The sequence below is a fragment of the Protomyctophum parallelum genome, assembly GCF_964188405.1.
Source record: "Protomyctophum parallelum genome assembly, chromosome: 4".
In the NCBI taxonomy this organism is placed as follows: domain Eukaryota; kingdom Metazoa; phylum Chordata; class Actinopteri; order Myctophiformes; family Myctophidae; genus Protomyctophum; species Protomyctophum parallelum.
The window spans coordinates 35016758-35044649 of NC_139700.1; the positions used below are offsets into that span (position 1 = coordinate 35016758).

The window sequence follows — 27892 nt, forward strand, 5'->3', positions numbered from 1 at the left end:
TTCTAATAAAGGTAGTCACATATTTTTGCCAACATACAAGACTAGAGTGACATACATTTCTCACATGGCATGAGTGTTATATAAAGATCGGATCGGGAAAAATCTGTATTGCCATGTCTCAAAATCAAATGATCGGAATCGGATCGTGAGCAAAAGAACGGGATCGGGACATCCCTCGTGCATGCATGCATGCGTGCGGGGCTCTGTGTTTGAATGCCTTTATGTGTGCAGGTGTGTCTGTGCATGCGTATGTTTCCCCATGTATGTGTGTGGTTCCTGACAAAATGTTAGACATGAAACCAGTGGGGTCAGCAGGTCAAATTGGGGTCAGAATCGGTGTAGATATGGAATTAATGTGTGTGTGTGTGTGTGTGTGCGTGTGTGTGTGTGTGTGTGTGTGTGTGTGTGTGTGTGTGTGTGTGTGTGTGTGTGTGTGTGTGTGTGTGTGTGTGTGTGTGTGTGTGTGTGTGTGTGTGTGTGCGTGTGTGCGTGCGTCCAGACCGTCGTATAGGTGTGAAGGCCCAGAATGCTGATGCAGTGCGTCTGACGCTGAGCCTCCTCAGACAGAACAGCAAGCATCCCAGACGGGCTGCAGCCTGTCTCTTTGTACTGCAGGTCTACTGCTCATCAGGTACACACACACACACACACACACACACACACACACAAAATACATTCATATACCGTATTATTTCTTTGCTGTTGGGCATATTCTAACTTTTTGTGTTTAGTTATTTTCTTTTTCTTTTTGTAAATTATTTTTTCCCCCACACGGCAGAGATAATTAATTAATTTCTTATTTTGTACATTTTGTAGATGTAATTGCTATTGTGGATTGTTATAATTATTAGTATTATCTTTTCAGTTGGAACAAGGCCTCAGCTCTTTTGTCGTGCTGACCCAGTTCAGCTCCTGTCCTGATATAGTATAGGGCTTAACGGTAACCTCAATAAAACACTCATCCAATACATACCACTGAGATGAAGACCTCGTCCCATACATAGCGTTGCTTTTCTCTGTCTGCATTTGGTGTTACTGTTTATGACTGTGTTTATGACTAGGCCTGAAAATGTTTTCGCATCTCTTTCGTACATATAGTGTTTGTAAATGTTGATGACATGTATTATTGTGTTAATCTTGTATGCCAGGTTGATTAATTGAATATACTGAACCACAATGTAAACCAGTCCCCAGGACTTTTTGGTGTTATGGCCATTTGAGACGGGGAGTGAGTGACACAGGCATTTACCGCATAACGTTAAATAAAAGCTGACCACAATCCAGCTCTTGCCAGCGTGGGCCTGTTCAGGAAACGAACACGCGCACGACAATTTCACAGGACTGCGCGGTGCTTGCGTCTCCGTCACCCTCAACGTGCATCCAAAATAATCACCCGCCTCTCCTTGACAAGACACGTCACTCGCTCCCAGTCTGAAAACGCAATCCATGCCATTCTCGAGATATCTCGAGAAAAGCTATTAGACCATTTTAGCCAAACACGAGAACTCGAGATTTGACGACTTATTTTCGCTTCCAACGCTGGAATAGGACTCCTATGGTGGAAACAGCCTACATCCCAATCCTCGGTGCACACGTGCATGCACGTGCACACACGTGCTAACCATATTAATAGTCAGATGGGCAAAACACCACCACGACCCTGTCGTCACAATGGAGGACAATCACTTCCGGGGTAATTTGGCCGGATGACGCTTCTTCTTCTCTGCTTATGTCGTTCATTATTTTGGCATTGGCCTCATGTTGCCGCCTATGGTATCGGGAGGGATCGGTTAATGTCCTACTGTACCACGTGCTGTTTTACATAAAGTATTCAATCAATCAATATTATTCATATTCATGTAAAAAGAAAAAACAATGCTGCGGAGTGAAGGGGAATGATATTCGGCAAGGTCCCAACAAACTGGGGGTTTGCGATGCATTGCATGTAGCTCTGCTGTTTTTAGAGAATATTTACCTTTTCTGGCCCAATGTTATTGTTCACTTAATATGACATACCCAGAACGAGCATGCTAGGGTCCATGTGGTTAAAGGTTTTATGACATTCATTTTCATTTCTTTTTCTTTTTTCTTTTAAGTTTTATATAGGTTTTTTTTACCTCAATTACACCCAAAAAACCTGAACTTTGAACATTCAGTGGATTTTCTGTGGTCTGAAGTTTTCTTTGGGGTTTTTTGGGCCTTTTGAGCTACAATGAAAACAGGCAACATCTGCTGGCAAATCCCATTGACATATATGGGATTTGCAGTAAGTGATGTCACTTACTGCCGGCAAATCAGAGCACCTGTTTGAGCCAGAAAACCCCAGATCACATAAAATCTACTGAATGTTAAAAGTTCATGTTTTTTGGGTGCAATTGAGATTAGAAAACCTAAAAAAACAAGAACAATTCCAAAACCTTTTTTTTAATGTCACAATCCCTTTAATAATACGACATCTGAAAGTGTGGCTGGCTTAAGTTGTCATATTGGCCACTGGAACAATTGCTTTCCCTCGAGGAGTCTTATCTGCCGCTGTCCAAGGATTCTGCTGGTGCACAAACAATATCATTGCTGTCGAGCAGAAACCTTGGTTGTTGTTTTTGGAAATTAATGTCCTACTTTGTTGTACAAGGCCGTCGCGTTTAGAGCTTACGGTGCTTTTGTGAGCTTATTTCTTCAAGAGAAAGTAGTTAAGTCTGTCTGTGGTTTTTTAGAAATATTGCACCAATGAAAAGTACTAACACGATCTTGCGATTAATCATCTACATTGGATTCATAGGAACACAGGTTATTGTTTTTCCTGAAAAGGTTTTTAAAATACAAGGTTGATGAACTACAAGGTCTTTGAAATAGAAGGTTTATGAACTACAAGGTCTTTGAAATAGAAGGTTTATGAACTACAAGGTCTTTGAAATACAAGGTTTATGAACTACAAGGTCTTTGAAATACAAGGTCTCTGAAATTCAAGGTTTCCTCCTGACAGCGACAATATGTTCAGTAGTATTTTACCATGGAAACGGAGCTCATGGAGACTGCATGCAGTCGAGAAAGAACATAATTAGAACAGGCATACCTCAGGGGTCATTGGAGAATGTCCAAAGTAACCACATTCATAGACCTGCATGCTTTATTTATTTTTTAGTGGTGCCAGCCACTCCTATACAGGAGTGGTTTGTCATGATAGAATCAATAATATGCAGACTTGGCAACCTGACTGTAGAAAGTAACAGTACAGTAAAGAACTTGGGGGTCATTATTGATTCTGAATTGAATTTTAATTCACACATTAATCATGTTACCAAGATTGCCTTTTTTCACCTTAGAAATATTGCACGAATCAGAGCCTATTTGTCATTGGACGATGCAAAAACGCTAATCCACGCCTTTGTTTTTTCTCGGCTTGATTACTGCAATGCACTTTTTTCTGGATTACAACTTGTCCAAAATGCAGCAGCCAGAGTTTTAACTAGAACTAAGATGAGAGAACATATTGCTCCAGTTTTGGCTTCACTGCACTGGCTTCCAGTTGTTTTTAGGATTGATTTTTAAATTATTTTACTCTCAATGATCTCGCACCTTCCTACCTACATGACTGCCTGCCTAAATATGTCCCCAAACCGCCCCCGGCCTAAGGTCTTCCACTGCTGGCCTGCTCGCTTTGCCAAAAAATACGGGGAAGTAGCTTTTTGCTTCTACGGGCCGACGGCGTGGAACAAACTCCCACTGTACCTTCGACAGGCAGCCTCTGTAGACATTTTTAAAGCACAGCTCAAGACCCACTTCTACACCCTTGCTTTTAATTGATCTTTTTCCTGGTGTGTGTGTGTGTGTGTGTGTGTGTGTGTGTGTGTGTGTGTGTGTGTGTGTGTGTGTGTGTGTGCGTGTGTGTGTATTAGTGTTTTTTCACCACTAAGTGTCACACGAGTACAGTACGACAAGTACCGTACAGCACCACTCAGTTCAGACAGGTCTGATTTTTTAGCATTGTGTGTGTGTGTGGGAGGGGGGGCGTGCGTGCATGCTGCATACAGACCTATAATTAAACTCAAATACAAACATAACATGGATGAGGATGAGATCAAAGTGAGGTTAGACTCAACTGTTGGTAAAGGCCAAGGTGAAACGGTGAGTCTTATAAGGAGAGACTTAAAGGCCTCGATGGATGGGGCAGATCGAATGTGTGTGTGTGTGTGTGTGTGTGTGTGTGTGTGTGTGTGTGTGTGTGTGTGTGTGTGTGTGTGTGTGTGTGTGTGTGTGTGTGTGTGTGTGTGTGTGTGTGTGTGTGTGTGTGTGTGGGGAGGGTATTCCAAAGCCTAGGGACAGGGCCACCGCAAAGGCACGGTCGCCCCTTGTCTTTAGCCCGGTCTTTCTGCAAAACGAGTATTGTAAGGTCAGCCGACAACAGAGTGCAGACATAGACATGCACTAAGTGACAGGGCTCGGAGCTTATTCTGCAGTTTGAGGGTTGCCAGGTGGATGACTTAGTACTACTACACCAGATTGCTGTGGTATATATAAAAAAGTATGACATTTTATTGCTTGGCTCGTATTCGCTGGGTCAACAGTAACGTCAACAGAAGCTGGCCAGTGCGGCCACTATATAAAACCAGACACTGTAACCATAGTCTTCCCTGAATGACAGTTAAAAACGTAATGGATACGGATGTCGGAAAAGCCACGTCCTTCAAGACATTAATCATGTTACCAAGATTGCCTTTTTTCACCTTAGAAATATTGCACGAATCAGAGCCTATTTGTCATTGGACGATGCAAAAACGCTAATCCACAACTTTGTTTTTTGTCGGCTTGATTACTGCAATGCACTTTTTTCTGGACTGCCTAAGAAAACAACTGACAGATTACAACTTGTCCAAAATGCAGCAGCCAGAGTTTTAACTAGAACTAAGATGAGAGAACATATTACTCCAGTTTTGGCTTCACTGCACTGGCTTCCAGTTGTTTTTAGGATTGATTTTAAATTTATTTTACTCTCAATGATCTCGCACCTTCCTACCTACAGTACATGACTGCCTGCCTAAATATGTCCCAAACCGCCCCCGGCCTAAGGTCTTCCACTGCTGGCCTGCTCGCTTTGCCAAAAAAAATGGCAACAAAAAAATACGGGGAAGCAGCTTTTTGCTTCTACGGTCCGACGGCGTGGAACAAACTCCCACTGTACCTTCGACAGGCAGCCTCTGTAGACATTTTTAAAGCACAGCTCAAGACCCACTTCTACACCCTTGCTTTTAATTGATCTTTTTCCTGGTGTGTGTGTGTGTGTGTGTGTGTGTGTGTGTGTGTGTGTGTGTGTGTGTAATAGTGTTTTTTCACCACTAAGTGTGACACGAGTACAGTACGACAAGTACAGTACAGCACCACTCAGTTCAGACAGGTCTGATTTTGTAGCATTGTGTGTGTGTGTGGGAGGGGGGGCGTGCGTGCATGCTGCATACAGACCTATAATTAAACTCAAATACAAACATAACATGGATGAGGATGAGATCAAAGTGAGGTTAGACTCAACTGTTGGTAAAGGCCAAGGTGAAACGGTGAGTCTTATAAGGAGAGACTTAAAGGCCTCGATGGATGGGGCAGATCGAATGTGTGTGTGTGTGTGTGTGTGTGTGTGTGTGTGTGTGTGTGTTTGGGGGGGGGGTATTCCAAAGCCTAGGGACGGGGCCACCGCAAAGGCACGGTCGTCCCTTGTCTTTAGCCCTTCTGCAAAACGAGTATTGTAAGGTCAGCCGACAACAGAGAGTGCAGACATAGACATGCACTAAGTGACAGGGCTCGGAGCTTATTCTGCAGTTTGAGGGTTGCCAGGTGGATGACTTAGTACTACTACACCAGATTGCTGTGGTATATATAAAAAAGTATGACATTTTATTGCTTGGCTCGTATTCGCTGGGTCAACAGTAACGTCAACAGAAGCTGGCCAGTGCGGCCACTATATAAAACCAGACACTGTAACCATAGTCTTCTCTGAATGACAGTTAAAAACGTAATGGATACGGATGTCGGAAAAGCCATGTCCTTCAACACGTGTGAAGTACTATAACCTGTTCATGACTATTAAACAGCTTCTTTCCACTAACAACCTGTAGAGGTTACATTTTTGTATTTATTTGACAGGGACAATATTTAGCAGTGAATGAGGGGTGAGTAGAAGCAATGTGAGATGGTAGGCCACTTAAACGGTGGAGGTCTTTTACAAGGTAATAAAAGACTGTATATACTATACGCATACATGTATAAATAGAGAGGTGCTCTCCATCCACTAAGCATACCCACTTTATGTGCCTGTGAAGTTTGAACTTCTGCAAAAAAAAATCCACTCAGGCGAGATAAGCAGCATGTTCTTATTTTCAAAACTCTGTATGCTTGTATAATGACCTCTGAAAGTGGCCCCCATTCATTCACACATGTGATACTGTAACAGTGATATATACAGACTTGCATTTGGCATTATGTAACCACCTGTGTTTGAACATCAGCGAACACGAACATCTACCACATCCAAAGGAGAATACAGTCCTGGGCCAAGGACAATGCCATGTTCCTGGTCTTCAGGCTGCTGTCCTGTACTTCCATTTCCTCAAGAATTAAGTTCCTCGTAGTCAAAGCAAATCACTCCACTCCACTCCACTTCCTCCACTGGGAGCACAAGTCTAAAGCCTAATTTATGTTCCAGGCTTGTAAATTGGCATTTAGGTCGGCTCACTGTCGCACAAAGTATAAATCCGGCTTAATACTGAAAATCTCTGTAACCATTTATGTTGGGTATTTATAATTACCCTAATTAATAATGCTAATTAGAAAGGACTGTATATATTAACTTCGATAACTCAGCAGGAAAACCAATGCACAGAAAATACCTATCAATTTAGTACTAAATATTACCATGGAAACTAAACATTAACTATTGATGAATATCAATATTCCAGTAGATAATGAGGCAAAAACAATTAGGTCTAATCGAAAAGATTTATTTGAAGAGTCAAAAGTCAAAAAGTAAAAGAGATATTACAAGAGAATGAGTTCAAAAGTAAAGTACAACGATGGATACAAAAAGAAAAGTACAAGAGTCGGAAAAGGATAGCTGTGCAAGCAGCCGATGAACCGTACAGGAGCAGAGTTGCACTTGTTCAGAACATTTCAACATTTCAGAACATTTGAGAACTGCCAGAGACAGTCGAGGTGACCTGGCTACAAGCCGGTATGATTTCATATTGCACATGGACAGAAACACAAGCACACATAACCCACCAGACCAGCTCTGGTCCGGTGGAGCAATCAGAATATCTGTGGTGTACTATAACACTGCACTGGTTCAGAGTGAGACAACGTGTCACACAACGAGCACAGTGCAGGGTCAACATGGATACACTCGGTCAGAGGGTAAATTAAAGCATACATAGGTCAAAGGCTTAATAGAATATACACCCCTGTATATAGAAGAATACGCCCCTATAAGTATGATTCTCCAATAGAACTTCTACAGCAACAGAAAATGAGGTTCTCACATGTCAATGTCTTCAGAGTGAAACCACTGTTTCAGTTTGGCATGTCCAAGTACTCTGTTTTAAATCTGATTTCTCTCTTTCCCCATATCAGTTTCCACAGCAAACCTGCTAGGGGAGTGCCGAGCCATTGATGTCATCTATCGCTTTATCTGTCCTTACACCACCAAAACCCTTCACACCATCAAGTAAGTGTCTTATTCACCCCGTTAATAATAGTGCGTGCGACAGAGATCCAAACTATTTAGTCATGGCGATTTCACCAATTAGCAAACTGTCACCCATCATAAGACATAATGAGATAAATCGCCAGGTGTAATGTTCAAATGAATACCCAGATTCCACACCATTATGGTGGTTGCCCACTGGACGCGTTTTTCGGGAAACCGAAAAAACGCCACTAAAAATCGCGCCCGGTGTGTGGGGACCTTTACAGCATGATAACTTTGGTGTAACGGTACCTGCTGTAGCTGACGTATATTGTTGCATTGCACTCAGCCTAAAACACCTCCATAACCACCACCACAACAATAACAAAAATCACAAAATTAATTCTTCCATCTCTGACTATTACAGGTGCTGCCTGGGATTATACCTGGCAGGGGTAAATCGGGGCCGATAACGTCATTTTCAAATGATCGGAATCAGATTGGGAGCCAAAAACGTGATCGGGACATCCCTAGTATCAATATTATATCCATATCATGATAGATGATATTGTCTGTGATTTGGGATATTTTACTATTGTGATATGGCATAAAAGTGTTCTATAAAATATAAATATCGTGATCGGGACATCCCTAATTTTTGCATCAGAGAAAAGCACAGTACACTACCATACAGTATGTCATATTACCTTTCGCTCTGGGCCCCTGGCCTAAACACAAGTGGTAAGGTAACAAAGAAAACGGTTCCTCATAATTTCTCATCTTCTCTACTTTAATTGAAGCCAGGCTCCACCGTATGTGTGCGGACTAGAAGGGAGTTAGTCCAATTGTCTTCAAACTTCAAACATGTGTCTCCACTGCTAAAATCAATAAATGTTTGCCATTTTTCTCCCACATTTAGACCTGTAGGCATCACACATGTATAGGGTTACATGCGAGACGCTGTGTGTGCCGTGTGTGCGCAAGTCTTTATAGAAGTTTTTATTGGACTTTGTGAGGCTACCATTCCCACTGAGCCCGAAGAAGCCATGGGACATAAAACGTATGAGGAATTTGTCAAAGGCATGCATTTGGTACCTTCCGTACCTACCTTTCCGTTGCGTCCTGCCATCACTGCAATGACGGCAGGTCACATAATCAGACGTCTAATACATGTACCATGTCTCCGGCCATGAGAAAATAAAGTATACTGGACTTCATGTTCTTGCTATGAGGACCTGGACATACACTGAAATAAGTTAGATGAAAACATGTACCGGTAGCTGCCAAGGGCTATACACACAGTATTAGATATAATGGATTTACAGCTGACTACTGCAATCCTCTAACCTACTGCCCAGTGCCTTCACAAATTGACTTTGAACACATTATAAAGGATGACTTCATAGTTACTAGTACTAGTACTCATAATTGGCCCTCTAATTTCGATTCTCCCAACCTATCCCTGGGTTGACACCTTTGCAACACATTGATATTGAACTCTTATCTCTCCTCTCTGCTCATCTCTCTGTCTAATGGCGTTGGCTGCGTTCCCTCTTGGTTTGTATCGTATATCATCCTCCCCATCCATCACTGTCAGACCCTCTCTGTGCCGTGGCATTCGCCTGGCACGGCCCGGGCCAGCATCCTGCAGTATACCCAGCAGGACATTCCACGAGGGCCAGCCATGCCAGCTCCTCTGCTCGGCCCGCTGCCACATGCCGTCCCCTGATCGGCTTCTACTGAACACGAAACCCCTCGCTGGTGTGAGGATATCAGATACCTGCCCCTTGAGATGTGTAAATTTATAGCCCTCAGCAAGGGTTTTCGGAGTAATTCCTCTACACGGGGCCGCCTGCTAATTGTCCTAGCGATGTTAGAAGTTGGCACTTGGGGAAGGCCGAATTCCGCATGCCGAACGGTCGATACGGATAACGGGTTGGAATTGGCGGGTTGTAAAAGCGCGTAGGTGGCAGATCCTGTATATGATTTCCCCAAAGTCTTGAGTGGCGGTTTCGACGTGTCAGTCACACTGACGGCGTCTAATTATACCTTTTAATATCATGGCTGATGATGGCTATACATCTGAAAGTCGTGAACTCAGTCAGATGACTGAATCTGTCAATTATTTACAACTGTCAGCAGCAGTCAATTGCTCGCCACAGCATTTTTAGACTGATGGACATGACAACCCATGAGTGTTTAGAGGAGGCCTTTATCAGCCTGATTGTTGAATATTATTGGCCAAATTGTCAAATAATATAAGAAAGATGCAAATGTAGTCCCCAGCCAAGACCCAGCCCGCAACAGCCCTGCCAATCTGGTTCAGCCTTATTGGCACGAAAGGTTGCGCGTTGGTCTGGCGAGTGGGAGGCCCGGGTTCAATCCCCGCTTTCCGCGCAATGCTACACAAACATTTAGAAAATAGTTACGCTCACCTTGTAGAATATTTATCAGTGGAGCCGAGTCAGACTTTAAGTATATGCCTCAACTCCTACAATTCCAAGTGCTTGTTGGGACCAGGGTGGGGGGGTAACCAGTTCAAATAAGTTCTGACGCGTGGCCTGAAAAGGTTGAGAACTGTTTTAAACACAAGTTAGATTGATTATGAGGTGTTTATTGTTTAGACCAATGATCATTTACATGACTAATATCAGGTTGTCAAGATGGCGTTTGTTAATGCTTTGTGTATTACTATTAAACTCCAAATTAAGTTGTGTAATATGCTAAGTGCAGCGAAATGTACTTCCTCATCATTATTCATAGTGGAACAGATAATTACTATCTAATCTATCTAATGGACACACATAATATACTTTCAGGCTAAAATATGTCTCCGATACATCATGGGTATAATCCTCCTTTATGTTAAGACATCAAGGGCATATTAAAGTAGAGGGTGTGTGATTCAGGAGGTGGAAGCAGGTGGGAGGTGCATGTCGAAAGAGAAATGTTTTTGGTTTACTGTGGAAAACACCATGTCATAACACCATTACGGAGCCAGGATGAATGTAGACACAGGTATGCTGACAGCAGTGGTACTCAAAAGTTTTTCCTGTCAAGGGCCCCAAATTGATATGTATTCTGCCGTGGACCCCGATCTGAAAATGTTTAGTGCCAGGGACCTTATAAGCAAAAAGGTGCACAGCACATCGGTCCTTGTGCGGTGCCAGCCAATGGGAAAAATACTAAGGAAAAATGTATATTCGCACACTCGTAGCTGCCAATGCCAAAAGTATATTAGGACACAGACAAAAGACATCAACGTTTCAGACAGAAATACTGCCTTCTTCAGGGTATGACCACCACAGGGACCCCCACAAGCAAAGATTTTAAGATATTCATATAAAAAAAAAAATACAAAGATATTTTCACACATTTTCACGATTTTTCAAAAATAGCAAATCTATACAAGCTCATATTGCCGCACGAAATTATGCTCAATAAGCTTGTATAGCTGCTATTTTTCAAAAATCGTAGTGCTTAATGTGCTTAAAATGATTGTGACGCTATATTGAAGCCCCCTAGAACCCACCCCAAGGACCCTTGGGGGCCCTTCGGACCCCATTTTGAGAACCACTGCTGCTATAGGGTCTGCTTATCCAGTATGAACCCTGACATCCCAATTCTAGGCAAGTCATATAATAACAGGTGATTATTCCCCGAAAATAACCACGCAGAGCGTGTAGATGTAGATGGCCTATTTCCGACACGCTGACACCATTAGTACGATGGACTGTATTATTTGGGCCGAGTGCTGAACGGGTCGTGCCAGTGCAGAGGCTCACAGCGGTGCCAGACTGAAGTGTGGAAGGTACGGAATGGACACGGATGCGTGGCCAGCGGGCGTATCATCACATTAGGCAGAATATTGTACCATGGATTTCTACTGGTAATCAGCGCGGCAGGAGGGCGGGAGAGGTGGCTGACACGGAGGACTTTGGGGTCAGCGTTCTGGGCGAGTATACCGGCCCGGGACACTTGGACGAATGAGTCGCTCTCACAGAGGTTGGAGTCGATGACATAAGCTTAATTGTCTCTGAAGAGGGGCTAAGTTGATCACATTATCGCTGCAATGTGGGGTTTTACAGGGCACTCAAACATGTCTGAGCATATTTTACCGTAATTCCGAGATCTGGACAATACATGCATTAAAGGACCACTTCACCACTTTTCAACCTATCTTCATATAATAGCTCCTCACTAATAATCATGATAAAATGGCATGATTTTTTCCTACTCAATCTGTGTCTCATAGGAGGGCTGTGGGCAGTTTAGAAACCGTCCTCCAGTGACATCATCATTAGGCAGACTTTTTTTTACAAAAATGTTTAGATCGTGAGAACGATGGCTTCCATTTTTGCATTGCAACTTTTCAGGACTAGAAAGCCTGCAGTTTCTATTAGCTTGTATTTCCCCGATGATGTCACTGGAGGACTGTTTCTGAACTGCCCACAGCCCTCCTATGAGACACAGACCAAGTAGAAAAACATTACGCCATTTATTCATGATTAGGACCTATTATATGAAGATAGGTTGAAAAGTGGTGAAGTGGTCCTTTAAATACATACGTTTACTATGCGAACTCTAAATTTCCATTATCCAGTCATTCCGTTGCAATGACTGGAATATTTGGGGACCCCCCCAAAATATTTTGCCGCGACCCACGGGTTGACAACCCCTGGTATAGAGTATAAGTAGTATATGAGAGAGCGAGAGAGAGAGAGAGGTTTGTGGGGTGGATTGAGTCCAAGGACATAATTGTATGCCACAACATAAATTTCCTCCCCTAATCTAGACATGCTGGCATTAGCCAGGGCTCCTTCTTATAAGTGTGGAAGTGGAATCGTTTCAAATGCCGAAGTGCATATTTGTCCTCACAGTCAGGGAGAATTGCAGCTAATTAAAATTAACTGATTGAGTGATCAGTTAAATATGTTGATTAGAGCCTCACTGCACCTGGAGCCACGTCTTCCAGTGCTGTATGCTGCTCTTATTGTGTGTGTGTGTGTGTGTGTGTGTGTGTGTGTGTGTGTGTGTGTGTGTGTGTGTGTGTGTGTGTGTGTGTGTGTGTGTGTGTGTGTGTGTGTGTGTGTGTGTGTGTGTGTGCGCACGCGCATGTGTGAGTGTGTGTGTGTGTGTGCACGTGCATATGCGTGTGTAAAGACTCTTCAGGGGCTCAAAGCAGTATGCATATTTAATGCTGATAGAACTCAATGGGGGTCTTTTTTTCTGCAGCACAGTCAGATCAAAAGGGGAAGTGTTTGTGTGTGTGTGTGTGTGTGTGTGTGTGGGGGGGCATATAAGTTAATTAGTTTCAATTTATTGCGTTAATGTTTTTTTGTGTGTTGAGGGGCAGTCAGGTTGACACCGTCTCTACTGCAGTTCAAATAAGTCCATGTGTTGTACAATTTAGGCAGCAGCTTAATTCAGAGCGACTTCAGCACAGTAAACACTAGGTAATAATACATCGAATGCATAGAAATAGTAATCTAGGATCCTTGACTCTATTTAAAAAAACTTGAGTGGTGCAGCCACTCCAATTCACAGCAATGTGTGTCCCTATACGTGTCTGTCTGTTTAGGGTAGGCCTACCAACAGGTGACAAAGTGACACACACACACACACACACACACACACACACACACACACACACACACACACACACACACACACACACATACATACACAGAGACCAGGGAGGAGGGCTTTTTACAGTACAGTACAGTACAGTACAGTACAGTGTCAATTATCAACTGTAATCCTGGGCGCTATACTTCCTCTGCCAACCTGGGGAGAGCAACGGACTGATGTCATGCTTCCTTCTATGCATGCAGGAGTCCAAGCTGCTTCTTTTCACCTGACAGGGGGAGTTTCCCCTGTTGGACGTAGCAGTTCCTTTCCCCTCCATCAGGCACCCCGGCTGGCCAGAGGGAGGCAGTTTAGAGACCAGGATTACTGCATGTTTTTTGTGAGGGTGCCGATACTAGGGTTGTCCCTCGGAACGTGATTGGAAATCGGGGGGGCGATCACGTCATTTTCTAATGATCGGAATCGGATCGGGAGCAAAAAAACGTGATCGCCTGATCGGGACATCCCTAGTATCAATATTATATCCATATCTTTATATTTGACTGGATAATGTCCGTGATTTTGGATATTGTATTATTGTGGTATGGCATAAGTTGCATAAGTGGAAAAATCGGTATCGGCAGATCAAATGAACGGAATCGGAACGGGACCAGGACCAGAAAAATGTGATCGGGACATCCCTAGTCCCTACCCTAAGGCAGGGGTTCTCAACCTTTTTTGGCTGGGGACCTCCGGAAATGCTTTGGCTGTATCTCGTGACCCCCGCCCCGCCCCCCTCCCCACCCCAAATACAAATTGACCGCTACAAGTGAAAATACATCATAAATAAATACTGAAACCAGATGTAATCAATAAGGAAAGTTTATGCATGCACTGTGTACTACCCCCCGGGGGGGTCGCGACCCACGGGTTGAGAACCCCTACCCTAGGGGACACAGGGAGAACATGCAAACTCCACACAGGATCTTTGACTCGGACGTGTCATAGAAAGCAGAAAATGCTTTCTATGACCATCCTCTGTAAACACAGCTTGACCCCTCTAGACCCCTAGTGCCAGCACGGGTCACCTGACCTCTTGTCACCTCTCATAACCTCTGCTACTGAAACTCCAGTTTACTTACCATCTGTGACTGGACTCTGGCAGGGCAGTGTTGACATTCCTGACCTCAACACACACACACACACACACACACACACACACACACACACACACACACACACTCATACACTACACACAGACACACACACACGCATGCTGAGTGTGCATTTGTTCGTGCTGTTGTCCATATTTTTTAATCTGAATCTATCTTCCTCTCTCTCTCTCTCTCTCCAGCTCTCTTGCTCTCTCTCTATGTTTTTGTATATTGTTGCTGACTGGCAGAAACGCTGTATCTCCATATTTCAACTTCAGATGTTTTTTCTTTTGTAAAATTAATGCTTTGTTGTACAACGTGCATCAAATAAAAGGTGTAAAAATAGCCAATTTACAAGCACACAACCCATCGCGATGCAACACGTTACACCACAGTTAATTAACGTGGTTAAGTCTATCTGTGTTTTTATACACATTTTAACCATATAAAGTATTAACAAGAGCTTCTGACTAAATAATAACTACACTGGATCCATTGGAGAGAGAGAGAGAGAGAGAGAGAGAGAGAGAGAGAGAGAGAGTGAGAGAGCTACAGACGTGAGCACTCGATCAGCTAACAAGCATAACCTCTCTGTCTTCTGCAGGGCGGCGATCGATGCCTTGGCTGCTCTGCTGTGCACAAGTAAGTTTTTACACAACCTTTGGCTTCCATTAGTTCATCCACCTCTCCAGATGCTTCCCACGTGTCACTACAGATACAGAGATAAAGTCCATTACAGCACGAGTGTCGAGCTCAATCTCAGTGAGGCTTTAACAGATGTTCTTTAATACCTGCCAAGCCAATACAACCGACGGCTGTGCGTGAGGTGTGACATATAATGGTTTGGAGAATGTGCTACCTGAGAGTGTAAAGATACAATCAAAATGGTCAATAAAATAAAATGATCCTTTGGTTCCATTTGTAGTAGGCTAAGGCTACACTGTCACAGTTACAGAGTCACCTCGACAGATCCTGTTGTTATTTCCACACACACATACAGATAGATATTTGCATTTCATAGCACATTTCTGGAGATATAAGGCAGCCGCTGGTAATTAACTGATAATTGATCAGTTCTTGTTTTTGTTTTTTTACAGCTTTCAAACATGGCATCCCTTTTTTGTGCACGTCGTTATTATATAGGAGGAAAATGTACAAATGGTACAATTTGTACAACATTGTTTCTTGAGTCTCATGTGGCAGGGAGAGTGCACAGCATTAATGAACACATGCCGGATATTGCGCAGATTCCATCCGTTGTCCTCGCCATAGCATAATACAATAATACATGTTATCAACAAATACACAACACTACTCTGTACTGTATGTACAAAGGAGAAAAAACTGCGACTTTGGTTGTGAATTAACATTTACCTCCACTACGCCTGACGAAGTTGACGATATGTGATATAATAGCTGAGGTATTACACAGGGCTCAAGTGTTTAATGGACAAACAAACAACATAATTTATTAATGTGGATGAAATCATTATGTTTTTTAATGTCATATATCGACTTCACACCAGATGTGTGCAGGGTTTTGGGCTTGACTTCCTGGTAACATTTTAATGTTGCATAATGCAGCTCAGCTGCAGCATAATGTCCTTCACATCCACTGGGAGGGTGCAGAGCGGTGTGCCCTATGGAGAAAATGAATGGAGAATAATTTCCTGGGCCACTCGTCGTTCTGAAAGGGGGCGATATATTTCTTCAATAATTTCCATCCAGTGCTCCTCTCTAGGAGGGTCTGCTTTCAACCATCTCCTCGTGATGGCTTTCTTAGCTGCTATTAGCAATATTCTGAACGGGTATAAGTCCTCATGTCCTATTATGCCCTCTGATGTCAGTCCAAGGTATAAACTACGGGTTCACGAATAATGATGTTATATCCCATCATTTTCTCCAGCTTCTGGTGAACACAGTCCCAAAATGCCTGCACCTTCTCACACAGTCAAAATATATGGGAGTGATTGGCACTCCAACACCCACACTGTCTCCAGCAATATTGCTGCTCTCCCATTTGTTTGCTTTAGATTTTTGGTGTAATACAAAAACACATCAAATTCTTCCACCCAATTTCCCTCCAACTCTTGGAGCTTGTTGAAGAATGTTGTGTTTTACATATGGAATGCCAATCACTCTCAGACAGTTCAATGTTAAGTTCAGATTCCCACTTCAATTTGACATACAGTGTAGTCCTTCCATGTTGCTGTTGCATACCTTATACAGTCTGGAGACAACCCGTGAAGGTGTTCGTTAGTATGCACCCGTCAATACACCAATTACTTCATTACCTTCCACTGAAATTCCTTTTTTGATTTCAGTATCATAAAAATGTCTTAACTGTAAATATCTGGAAAAAAAAATCACTGTTTTCCAAATAAAATTCCCTCTTAAGTCGTTCAAATGATTTGAAGTGTTGTTGACCATCAATAAGTGTGCATACAGCAGTCATTCCCCATCTTTCATAGGTTTTATCCATTACCCCAGGTTTGAATATGGAGTCTGAGCGGGCCAGACCAAGAGTTTACTGTCGCCTGTCATTTTATACTTTTTAACCACCTCGTGCCACACATCCAATGTTTCGTTTATAATAGAGTTTCCACCCTTATACTCTTTCCCACTTAACATAGACTGGGGTGGCGCCCGGCACAGAGGCATCTCAATGACCTTACACCTAGCTATAGTATACAATGTATCTCAATTGTGCTGCATAATACTCTATTAGTACTTTTAATGAATAAAAATGAACGGTTCAGCCTTGTTGTCATGCTGCGTTCACTAGCAGTGACAGAAGCTACAAAACGACAAGCTTGGTCAATTACACTGTCGCCGATTCACCGTTGAAGTGTTGCTCAACAAGCTTGTTGACCTCATTAAATGTGAGTGCGTGGGAGTGACAAGTGAGAAAGATTTACAGTACTGCAAAGGAAAATATAAAGTTGGTTAAAAAGAACAGGGACGTGGCTGACGGTATAGATATTTATTTATTACTTTTGTATTTTTTTCAGGGCGCTCGGTTTTGCTGCAGTGGTTTTTTGCACTGTGGAGTCTGGGGGTTGGAATCCACCGTGGTGCAGTTTGTCGAGCGTTTACTCTATGGTTCGTCTTCAGGGGAGGGTGATTGTCTATACAGTTCATTGTATAAGAGTATAAGACGAAGGCTCTACGTCCTCCCAGTGGGGGCTCCTCACTGGCAGTGGCAGGTGAGCCAGTAGCCAGGATACGACAGCAGTGATGGCACTGCTAAACTGGGGAGAAAGGGGTGTTTTTGACCCCATTACAAGCTGGAACTGGATGGAGAGAGATTGGGAGTGGAACTGGTGAAACAAAAACTATGCTTGAGTGACAGTTTGGCGCGTCATTGGATCGCTGAAAAAAGTTGAACCCAGCTCAACAGTTTTTTAGTGAACTTGTCTCACAGTGACAAGTGAGAAGTGACGAGTGTTTGTATCTTCATGCTGCTGCCTTCATTTAAAAAAAGGCTTGTAGACTGGCACTCTGTGAAAATAGCCGATCTATAAGCTCACAACGCGTTGCATAGCGTCAGACCTTGAGTAAAGTAGGACCTTTTTTTTTACTAACAGTCACATTTTATCCAACTGCCCAGCCTTTCATATCATTCATTGTTGTGTGACAATGTGAAAATAGCTCAGCCGTGAACTTTAAATACATTTTCCTTTAAAAGAATGTCATGTGAAATGTGTTTTGCTGTGGGAAAGTACAGTTTGTGTAATGTTATCTCTAATGTGTAACAGCTGGTGACCATTACTGTATAGGTGTTGTAGAAGGTCTTGTTGTGACCAACAGTGTGAGCCCAGTAGAACTCTCTTGGCAAACGTTGCTAATTAGCCCCTCACATGGCTAATTATTTAAGTTAATTGATTCTTATCACAGGGGCACAGATGGATTCCCACTGGCAAAATCTCTTGTCTAACACAGTATCCAGCCATTCTGTTTAGAATGAATTGAGCTATAGTTACCTTCCTAAGGGCTTCCTGATAAATCATTCTAAAATGAAAAACACATGCACCCTCCCATTTCTATACAGTATCTTATTACTCAGAAAATAATCCCATTGATACTACAGATACAGATCTAAATATACAATATTATGCAAATTGTACATTAATTGCATTCACCCACTCATGGACACATTCCCACACTGACGGTGGAGGAAATCATGCAAGGCACCAACCTGCTCATGGGAAGCAGTTCTATTAGGATTCTATTAGGATTCCTGGGTTTTTCTCAAGGTCACAAGGACACTAACCCCCGAGGGAGCTGAGGTTTGAACCGGGAGCCTTCCGTCTTCCCAATTCGTCGCTCTACCACCTGGTTCCACTGCCACCCTGTGTCAGGCCAGGACCATGGCCAATTATTTGATTTCAACTAACATATTCTAGTACTCTAATCAGATTTTTCAATTGCAAATTGGTATTTAACTTCTATTCCCTTAATGGTTTCTTAACTAATCAAAAGTACATCATCAATATCCTCCTATCCCAGGTTGGTTTTCAGTTCGGTGGTTTTTACAAATGAAAACTAATGGTTTTGTATCTAGAGGTGAGACGTTGCTATGTGAGGAGAATCAGGGATTAGGTGATGATGGTGCTTCATATTCACAGTTTACAATTTAGGCATTTAAGCAGACACTCTTCCAGAGCGAAACATCGGAGTAAGCAGCGGAGAGATCAATGCATAAACTAGGATAGCAAGCAAACGGCAAACTCTAAAAAACATGCTATACAAATAACTTTCTTAACATTTACAGTATGAATAGGCAAAACAACTAAAATTACACCTGATTAAATAACCAACATAATACTGCATAATATAACTAACATCTGTCAAAAGGATGACAAGGGGGGATACAAGGAGACAGTGCTAGTGGGTGAGTCTGAGTTTTCAGACTGTGGACGGAAATTGGGAGTGACTTTGATATCTTTATTGACACTGAAATACATTATCGTCACTGTCTTGCAGATACCTCTTATCTACATATTTAGATATGTATATTTAGGTGTTTGTTTGTTTTTCCATAAATTAACACCCCACTTGATCATACTATTCAGCGTCACACAAAAGCATCAAACGTAGCAGATCTACCATCTTGAAACATGGTGCGAAGCAATGTGCCTCAAGCTTGTCCAGCTTCTGCTTTTGCTATTTTTGTAAACGTTTTAAGGTAACTGTTTTGGACATAATAACGAGGTTTCAGCCTGACAGTGACGATCACAATGCATATACCGTACGTGCATAGGCCCCACCATTATCAGAAGGATAAATACACAATAAAGCTATCAGATTAGCGAATATGCAGTCTCCTGACTGCAAGGGGTTGTTTACTCTATTCCACAGCTTGGGAGCCAGGAGGGAGAAGAATGTATTATGATGTGTTGTGATGGGTTCAAACAGACTTCTTGTGTTAGCTGAAGTTTATAGTTACTGTAAAGTTAGGTTTGTGTACAAATCTTAGTGCTGACGGTGGAAATGTAATTAATTAGTTCCTTCAAGATCAAATATCATTTGCTTGTAAAAGGAGATTTGACGTAGCGTCAAATCTTTTACAAGCAAATGATGGATTATTGATAGGACTGATATTGACAACGCCGGATGGTAACAGCGAGGAGTTCAGCATTCAAACCGGAGTGCTGCAGGGAGACACCCTAGCCCCCTTCCTTTTTATAATAGTGTTGGACTATGCCCTGAAACAAGCTTTTAATGGAAGGGAGCCAGAGCTCGGCTTCACTATCTCACCCAGAAGGTCTACGAGACACCCTGCAGAAACCCTCACAGACCTGGACTACGCTGATGACATCTGCCTGCTATCTGACAACGTAAGGCAGGCACAGGCTCTCCTGACCAGAGTGGAGTTGGAGTGCGCCAAAGTTGGCCTCAGGCTAAATGCAAAGAAGACTGAGGTCATAATATATAACATCCCCCAAGAACATCTGCCCCTAACGACAATAGAAGGTACTGTTCTAAAGGAGGTCAGTGACTTCAAATTCCTGGGCACATGGTCCTCCACAGAGAAGGACCTTAAAGTGAGGAAGGCACTTGCCTGGCGAGCTCTTAACGGTGTGAATGCTGGACACTTACACAAGCCCTACAGAAATCCCTGGACGGGTGCTACACCAGAATGTTACGTGTGGTACTTAACATCAACCAGGATGAGCACATCACCAACAAGCGTCTGTACGGGGCATTACCAAGTGTAACAGAGAAGATAGCAGTAAGGAGGATGAGACTAGCTGGCCACTGCCACCGACATCAAGAACTTGTACTGTGGGAACCAACACACGGGCATCGATCGAGAGGACGTCCCACACCTACCTACGTGGACGTACTAAAGAAAGATACTGGTGCGGAAAGCACAAAGGAGCTGGCCAGATGTATGGAGAACCGAGATGACTGGAGACGACGATGGAGGGCTCGTCTGAGGACGACGTAGAGAGACTGCAGGACTAAATATATTACCATTATTGTTGCCTGTAGCAAAATGCACACTGTGAATGTTGAACAGTCTAATTTATGATTACGATAACATGCTGAGGATATTCGCGTTCTGTCTACGTGACCAGTACTTTAATTATTTAATACGCAGAGGGCGGCATAATATCTGCTTCTATTTATTGCATTGTGTTAAATTCAACATAAATTAAAACCTACATTAACGGAATACTCTGGCTGTTTTGCTAGCCAGCAGGCTGGATGAAGAATATCTCTCATAAACAGCAACAGTATGTCCCCCTTCCCTTTTCTCTGCTGCCCTGCCACCTCTCTTACTAATTGACTCACAGTCTGCCATTAGTATTATATTGCCATTTTAAATGTTATTAGCAGGCATGCACACACAAAGATAAAGTAAGTCTCATTATTATTGTTATTGTTGCAGAGCACAACAATGTGTTTCTCTATATGTATATGGCGCGGCAATGGCTCAGGAGGTAGAGCGTCCACTTGTGAAACGGAATGTTCCTAGTTCAATCCTGAACACTTGACACCAGAGTAAAGGCCTATTCATAGTCTGGATTTACGGTGGCGTGGTGACCACCGAACTACAACATGACGTCACGAGCCGCGGTGCAGAGCAAACCACCGCCACCGCTCCAGCCCTTCTCTCTGTTTTGAAGGCTCATACATAGTCTGGATCTTCGGTGGTTAGGTGACCACCGAACTACAACATGACGTCACGAGCCGCGGTGAAGAGCAAACCACCGCCACCGCTCCAGCCCTTCTCTCTGTTTTGAAGGCTCATACATAGTCTGGATCTTCGGTGGTTAGGTGACCACCGAACTACAACATGACGTCACGAGCCGCGGTGAAGAGCAAACCACCGCCACCGCTCCAGCCCTTCTCTCTGTTTTTACTCACCACCGCTCAACGTTATTTCAGCTCCGGTGGTCAGCTCACCACCGGAGCGGTGGTCACCTCACCACCGAAAATCCAGACTATGAATAGGCCTTTACTCACCACCGCTCAACGTTATTTCAGCTCCGGTGGTCAGCTCACCACCGGAGCGGTGGTCACCTCATCACCGAAAATCCAGACTATGAATAGGCCTTCAAAGGCTCATACATAGTCTGGATTTACGGTGGTGGGGTGACCACCGTAAATCCAGACTATGTATGAGCCTTTAGTGTCAAGTGTCCTTGAGCAAGACACTGAACCCCTAATTGCTTCCGATGTGCAGGTTGGTGCCTTGCATGGATTCCTTCGCCATCGGTGTGTGAATTAATGGGTGAATGTAATAATAATAATATAATTTACCATTTATTGCGACAGTAGGTTGCATTTACTATGAAAACCTGCATCTCCCATCCGTCAGTAAGTCTCTCACGCCTCCATATATGGTCACGCCTTGTGACATCACGCCTCCATTTATGGTCACGCCTCGTTACATGTCACACCACCATATATGGCCATCTCCATATATGAAGATCAGGACACTGACCTCATCTAACCCTGGATAACCATACATGGGGAAGACTGGATCATCACCTAGATCTGCATATATGGAGCCGGCCAGCAACTCTACATCTGATCTCAAACCTCAAACCCTTAGATCTCCATATATGGAGCATGACCTGTTCTGAAATTCCATATGTTGATCCTTCCCCACCCGTCCTTCCTGTTCTGACATTCCATATGTTGATCTGACCTCATCAAACCCTGTACACTCAAGATATGCTCCATATATAGCCAGTACAGAATTAATCTGACCCCCCCATGCCAAAGCGCCAGCACTCGCCCAGCAGTCTGCCGTCACCCAGGCAGATGCGTGCACGCGACCTCTTACTATATATCAAATCTAGAACTTTGAGATTCAAGGGACAGCACTCTACCGACGGAACTTTACAGTAGGCGAGCTATACTGTACCTGCACGTGACTGAGGGGGAAAAATACGGGGGAGAATACTTGCATGGTCTCACTATAGCTGGTGCCTTGATGAAAGTGTTTTTGTTCCTGTGTTTTCAAAGGCCAGGAGTTTGTTTGACAGTGAGTGTGCTAAAAAGATGTGAGGCCGTGTCACCTGTCACTGAATGTCACACACCCACATTACATGGAGAGCAAGGCACAAAAACAACAACAACACACTTCTGATGGAAGTCTCAACAGCCTCCCTTTAAAAAAGTTTCCAAGTCTCTCTGACACAGTAAACATTTTATTCATGTTTTGTCCCCTTTTTTGTTTTCTTATTTTACCACCAAACTGCTGCAACTAAATCCCTAAATAATAATAATAACAATACAATACAATACAATACAATACAATACAATACAATACAATACAATACAATACAATACAATACAATAATACAGTTTCTGTGTGTGTGCGTTCATCTTCACATATCTCACCGACTGACTTCCAAGTTCCAACTCAGTGCACACGTCGCCAATGCAATGCCCAGAGGCATCGAGCACAGTGTCCAGTGTCCAATCTGTTGGATGGGCGGTTGTCCAGAACCACTGATCCGACCGTTAATCCCACATATGGGCCTGAAGAACCGATTTCAAACCCAGAGCACACATCGGTGAAGACATGAGGGCGCACAGAGCTTACCGGGGAGTCGGTTAGATTGGTGTCTCGGAGACTAAATCTAATGGGGGGCCATGGCCTAACCATGCACATCAAATGGGGGTCTGTGAAATTAAAGAGGTTGAGAATCACTGAGCTATGTATGGCATAATGAGTGTGCAAGTGTTGCAGTTCGCTAATCTAGCCCAAAGGGGTCAGTGTTGCATTGCACTTCACAATCCCAATTGCTTGTGGGCTCACCACCTGTTGAAAATGTGTGTGTGTGTGTGTGTGTGTGTGTGTGTGTGTGTGTGTGTGTGTGTGTGTGTGTGTGTGTGTGTGTGTGTGTGTGTGTGTGTGTGTGTGTGTGTGTGTGTGTGTGTGTGTGTGTGTGTGTGTGTGTGTGTGTGTGTGTGTGTGTGTGTGTGTGTGTGTGTGCGTGCGTGCGTGCGTGCGTGCGTGCGTGCGTGCGTGTGTGTGTGTGTGTGTGTGTGCGTGTGCACGCATGCAGTGTGTCTAGCTTAGGCTAGCTGTCTGCATTAATGAATGCTTTGCTCTGCCTGTGTCTGTGTGCTTCTCACTCAGACGTGCACATACACACTCATTCAGTTTCACAGACACTAGCCTCGGTAACCCAGACGTGTTTATTTCCAGGAACTGACTCACTATATAGGAGAGATATTAACCTACTGCTATCTCCGTTTCTCCGACTAACACGTACACGCTGTCTGTCTTTGTGCTCCCCTCTCGTCTCTTCTATTTATCGTCTTCCCTTTTACTTCTTCAACTTCTACTTCTCCTTTTACTTTGTATCCATTCCTCCCAACGCTTTTATTTTTGTCTTTTCACACTCTCTCTCTCTCCCCTCCAAATCTAATTTATTTTGTGTCGACTTTATTTTTTAACGCATTAAGAGTTAAGACCCAAGGTCGATTCTGCAAATGCCTTCTAAATCCTATTTTTTTTTTAGTTTGTTGCTATACTATAGGCTATACTTTATCGTTGCTGTTGGGAAGAAACCTCAAACCTTGATCCACATTTGAACTTTTTGTAAATTAACACACTACCTGATTATACACAAAAGCACACACAAAAGCATCAAAAACACCAGATCTACAAGCTTCAAACGTGGCGCGACTAAATTGTGACAAAAACAAAATGAAATTTTATTCAAAAGACTGTGACTAAAACAAAATAAAAAAATGCTGTCAAAATCAACACTGTTATAGAGAGCACAGAGTGCAGATATAGGCACGTCCACGACACAGTTATGTAGTATCCAGCCATGGTGTGAGCAACAGAACGGTCTATTTAGAGAGCTCTAATAAAGCTCTTTATGATTTATTCAATGCTGTGCTCCGCTTTATGTCAAAGTGCCAATTTGCAGAAAACATCAAGGGGGAAACTGTGTTTACTGATAAACTGGAACATCAACATGAACATGTTTTTACTCTCTCTCTTTGAGCTGTTAAGACATGTTTTGCAGCGACATAAACGCCACAACAAAACTGTTTTAGAATCAAACTGGTAGTGTTTGTTTGGTAGCTAACTTTGTAGCATATTGTATTTGTTTTGGAAACATACAAAAATGACATTACTTAAGACCCGCTTCCCCACAAATCCTATTTTGTTTTCTTTGTATTTGTTTGGTTCATGTCCTATTGAAGCCTAGTCATGATGGGAATTCTGGTGGTTTGTTGTGTGATGCATGTCTCACTTGAATAGAATGCTAGTATACACCTACAGTACATCTGGTTCACTTGCCCAGTTGTTCGCAAACATTTTCATGTCAAGGACGAAGGACCCCCAAATTGATATATATTTGGCTATACAGACCCATATGTGTAATGATTTTGTGCCAGGGAACCCCATAAGAAAATGTGTTAGACATTACACCAATATTCTAATAAAATAAAATACAAGCTTTTATTTCCTTTTTTTTTTTTTTTTACCTGATAAGATAAGAAAGGTCAGACCCCTACATGTGGCCATGTAAATGTCTAAACTTGGCTCCTTTTTGAAGTTATCTAGTAAAAACACTAATGAGAAACCAAACTTGTTGTTTGGTGTTTTGAAGCTTAGATAAGGGTGTGTCTGCAGGGTTGTTTCACACAAATAAAATAGTTTATTCTGCTGATTAAGATCATAATGTGGAGCATGGGCTGCACCTCTATTACAAGCATAGAACAACACAGACACACTTGCATTGTTGAGCTTTTGACAAAAACAACAAAACAACAATAGCTTACTAATTAAAATATACATTTAAATAAGACTTAAGAATAAATGTACTGTATATACCTGTTATAATAATTCCCGTCAGTGGTGACTGCCTGTAACTACTTGGTCACAAAAGCAAAAAATAACTTCATAAATGACAACATTGAAGCAAACAAAAAACACCCATAAAAACTCCGGGAGTTAGTCAGTCAGATGGTGAACAACGATCTGGTACCACCTACTTTCAAAATAAATATGGGTCAATTCTCCTTCTACATCACGGCCACCCAGGCGTGGAATGCCCTGACCCCCTCCCTTAAAAAATGCAGATCACTTATATATTTTAAAACAGGCATGGCAATCCACCTTTCAGCAGGCCCAAGGGAGAGGAAATTATCCTTCCCCCTTCCTTTTTCCCCACTCTATAGTCTATACATACAGTTTTTTTCTCCCTGAAATAATTTAGATTTTTTTTGTTGTTTTTGATGATATTGAATATTGTTGTTATTTTTCATTGGATGTCTATGAATTGATTGCATAGGAAATGGAAACAAAACAAAGCAATGACTTTTGTTTTGGTGCTATCCCTTTTGAACTGAGTGTTTGACTGACTGTGCTCAGTTGCTGTTTTTACATTTATGTTCAATAAACTAATCAATCAATCAATCAATCAATCAAAACACTTAATAAAACTCCTCAGCTAGAGTAGGCAAAACATTGGAAAGGTGTTCACAAGATCCAGCTAATCAGAGCAATCAAGTAACTTATATTGATACACAGACATTGCAGTTTCAGCATACCTGTAGTGACCATTATTTATGCCAATCCCATATGTGGCATGGGGATTGGGGATACATACATCAACACATACTGGAACGGCTGGCTGTTCAATTCAAATGAGTTTTATTGGCATGAGAAAAAATATGTTTAAATTGCCAAAGCAAGTGTTAAAATAAATAAAAACTGTTGAAAATGGGGAAAATATTTACAGTCGGAGGGGGTACAGCCTTGTGTAAATGGATGTTGTTTACATACAATGTGTAATCGAACAAACAAAAAGGTAGGAGCGCTGACACCAGTAGTGCTGACCGCAGGAGATAAAACTTTGACTGAAAAAGGAAAGAGGCTGTAGTCACGATGCCATCACATTATTTTTTTCCAACGTTTCGGCAACAAGTTGCCTTCTTCAGGGAAGGCAACATTTATACAATGTGTATACATCTTTTTTAAACAGATTGCAGCAATCTTTTGCAGTCACTTGGTTGACAGATAGCATTTTTTTAGCTCAAAACTATTTAAATAGTATACAGGGGAAAAGCCCTCAGATTTAAAATGCGTTTATATCTGCAGTAGGTCAGAGGTCTACTCGGTACAGATAGTAGTCCTTTTATCACAACAGTTTACAAATATTGCTGCTGTGTTCGCACATTGTTGTATTTCTCCCAACAGGTATGGGATTTGTCTTCTTTTTTTGTGTGGCATTTGTCATGTTTTCAAACCCAGTTGGAACTGATTCTAAGGGCCGATTCATACTCCTATTTTAGAGCCGAATAAAAGTCGGTTCGGCGCTGTAAAGCCTACAATTTGACGTCATTTGAGGTTCGGGGGGGCGGGTACCGTCCTAAAGTCGGCTCTTCGGTGCTACTGAAAATTTCTGACGAGCCGAAATCATTTCGGCACTACAGCGCCGAAACAGCGGTAAAATAGGAGTATGAATCGGCCCAAACTCAATTCAATGATGTTGTACATACTGTAGTACTGTACATGGGTCTAACTACGGGGGTTTCCTTATTCTGGGGGGGATATTCACAGCAAACATATGTCAATAAATCTAACATAAAATATCAGATCTACAAACGTTAAAGACCCCCTGCTGTAGTAATGGTTTGGGCCCATCAAACATTCATGAACAACACATGGACACATGCAAACGACACGGTCAAGTTCAAGGTTTTTTTTATTCGTAGTAACCAAAGTAATCAAAGGTGCATTTGTTGTACTACAGGTCAGTAAATCAGAGTTAAAAACAAGACATCACCACAATACAGATTAAAGAACGCACGTACGCACACGCACATCTACCAGACTATCACACACTCACAAGCTTAAGTGGTATCACACTTTTTCAGAGGTGAAGTGCTATGTTTGTTAGTGCAGTGGCTGCAGTAGCCTACCTAGAGGCAACAAACCCATAGCTGGAGCAAAAGTAGCTGGAATCAATGCATGCAATTTATGGAGCGCTTTTATACTAACCATCCC

The 27892-nt window shown here is 42.6% G+C and overlaps 1 protein-coding gene across 3 annotated transcripts in view; it reads left to right on the forward strand.

Moving 5' to 3' along the window:
• Nucleotides 1-27892, forward strand: part of agbl1 (AGBL carboxypeptidase 1) — a 200457-nt gene that overhangs the window by 31909 nt on the left and 140656 nt on the right. For all 3 annotated transcript variants that reach the window (XM_083762454.1, XM_083762455.1, XM_083762456.1), the window contains exons 5-7: nt 500-631; nt 7615-7708; nt 14996-15033. In XM_083762454.1, coding sequence (XP_083618580.1) covers nt 500-631; nt 7615-7708; nt 14996-15033 — 264 coding nt within the window. The remainder of the gene's footprint in view (nt 1-499; nt 632-7614; nt 7709-14995; nt 15034-27892) is intronic.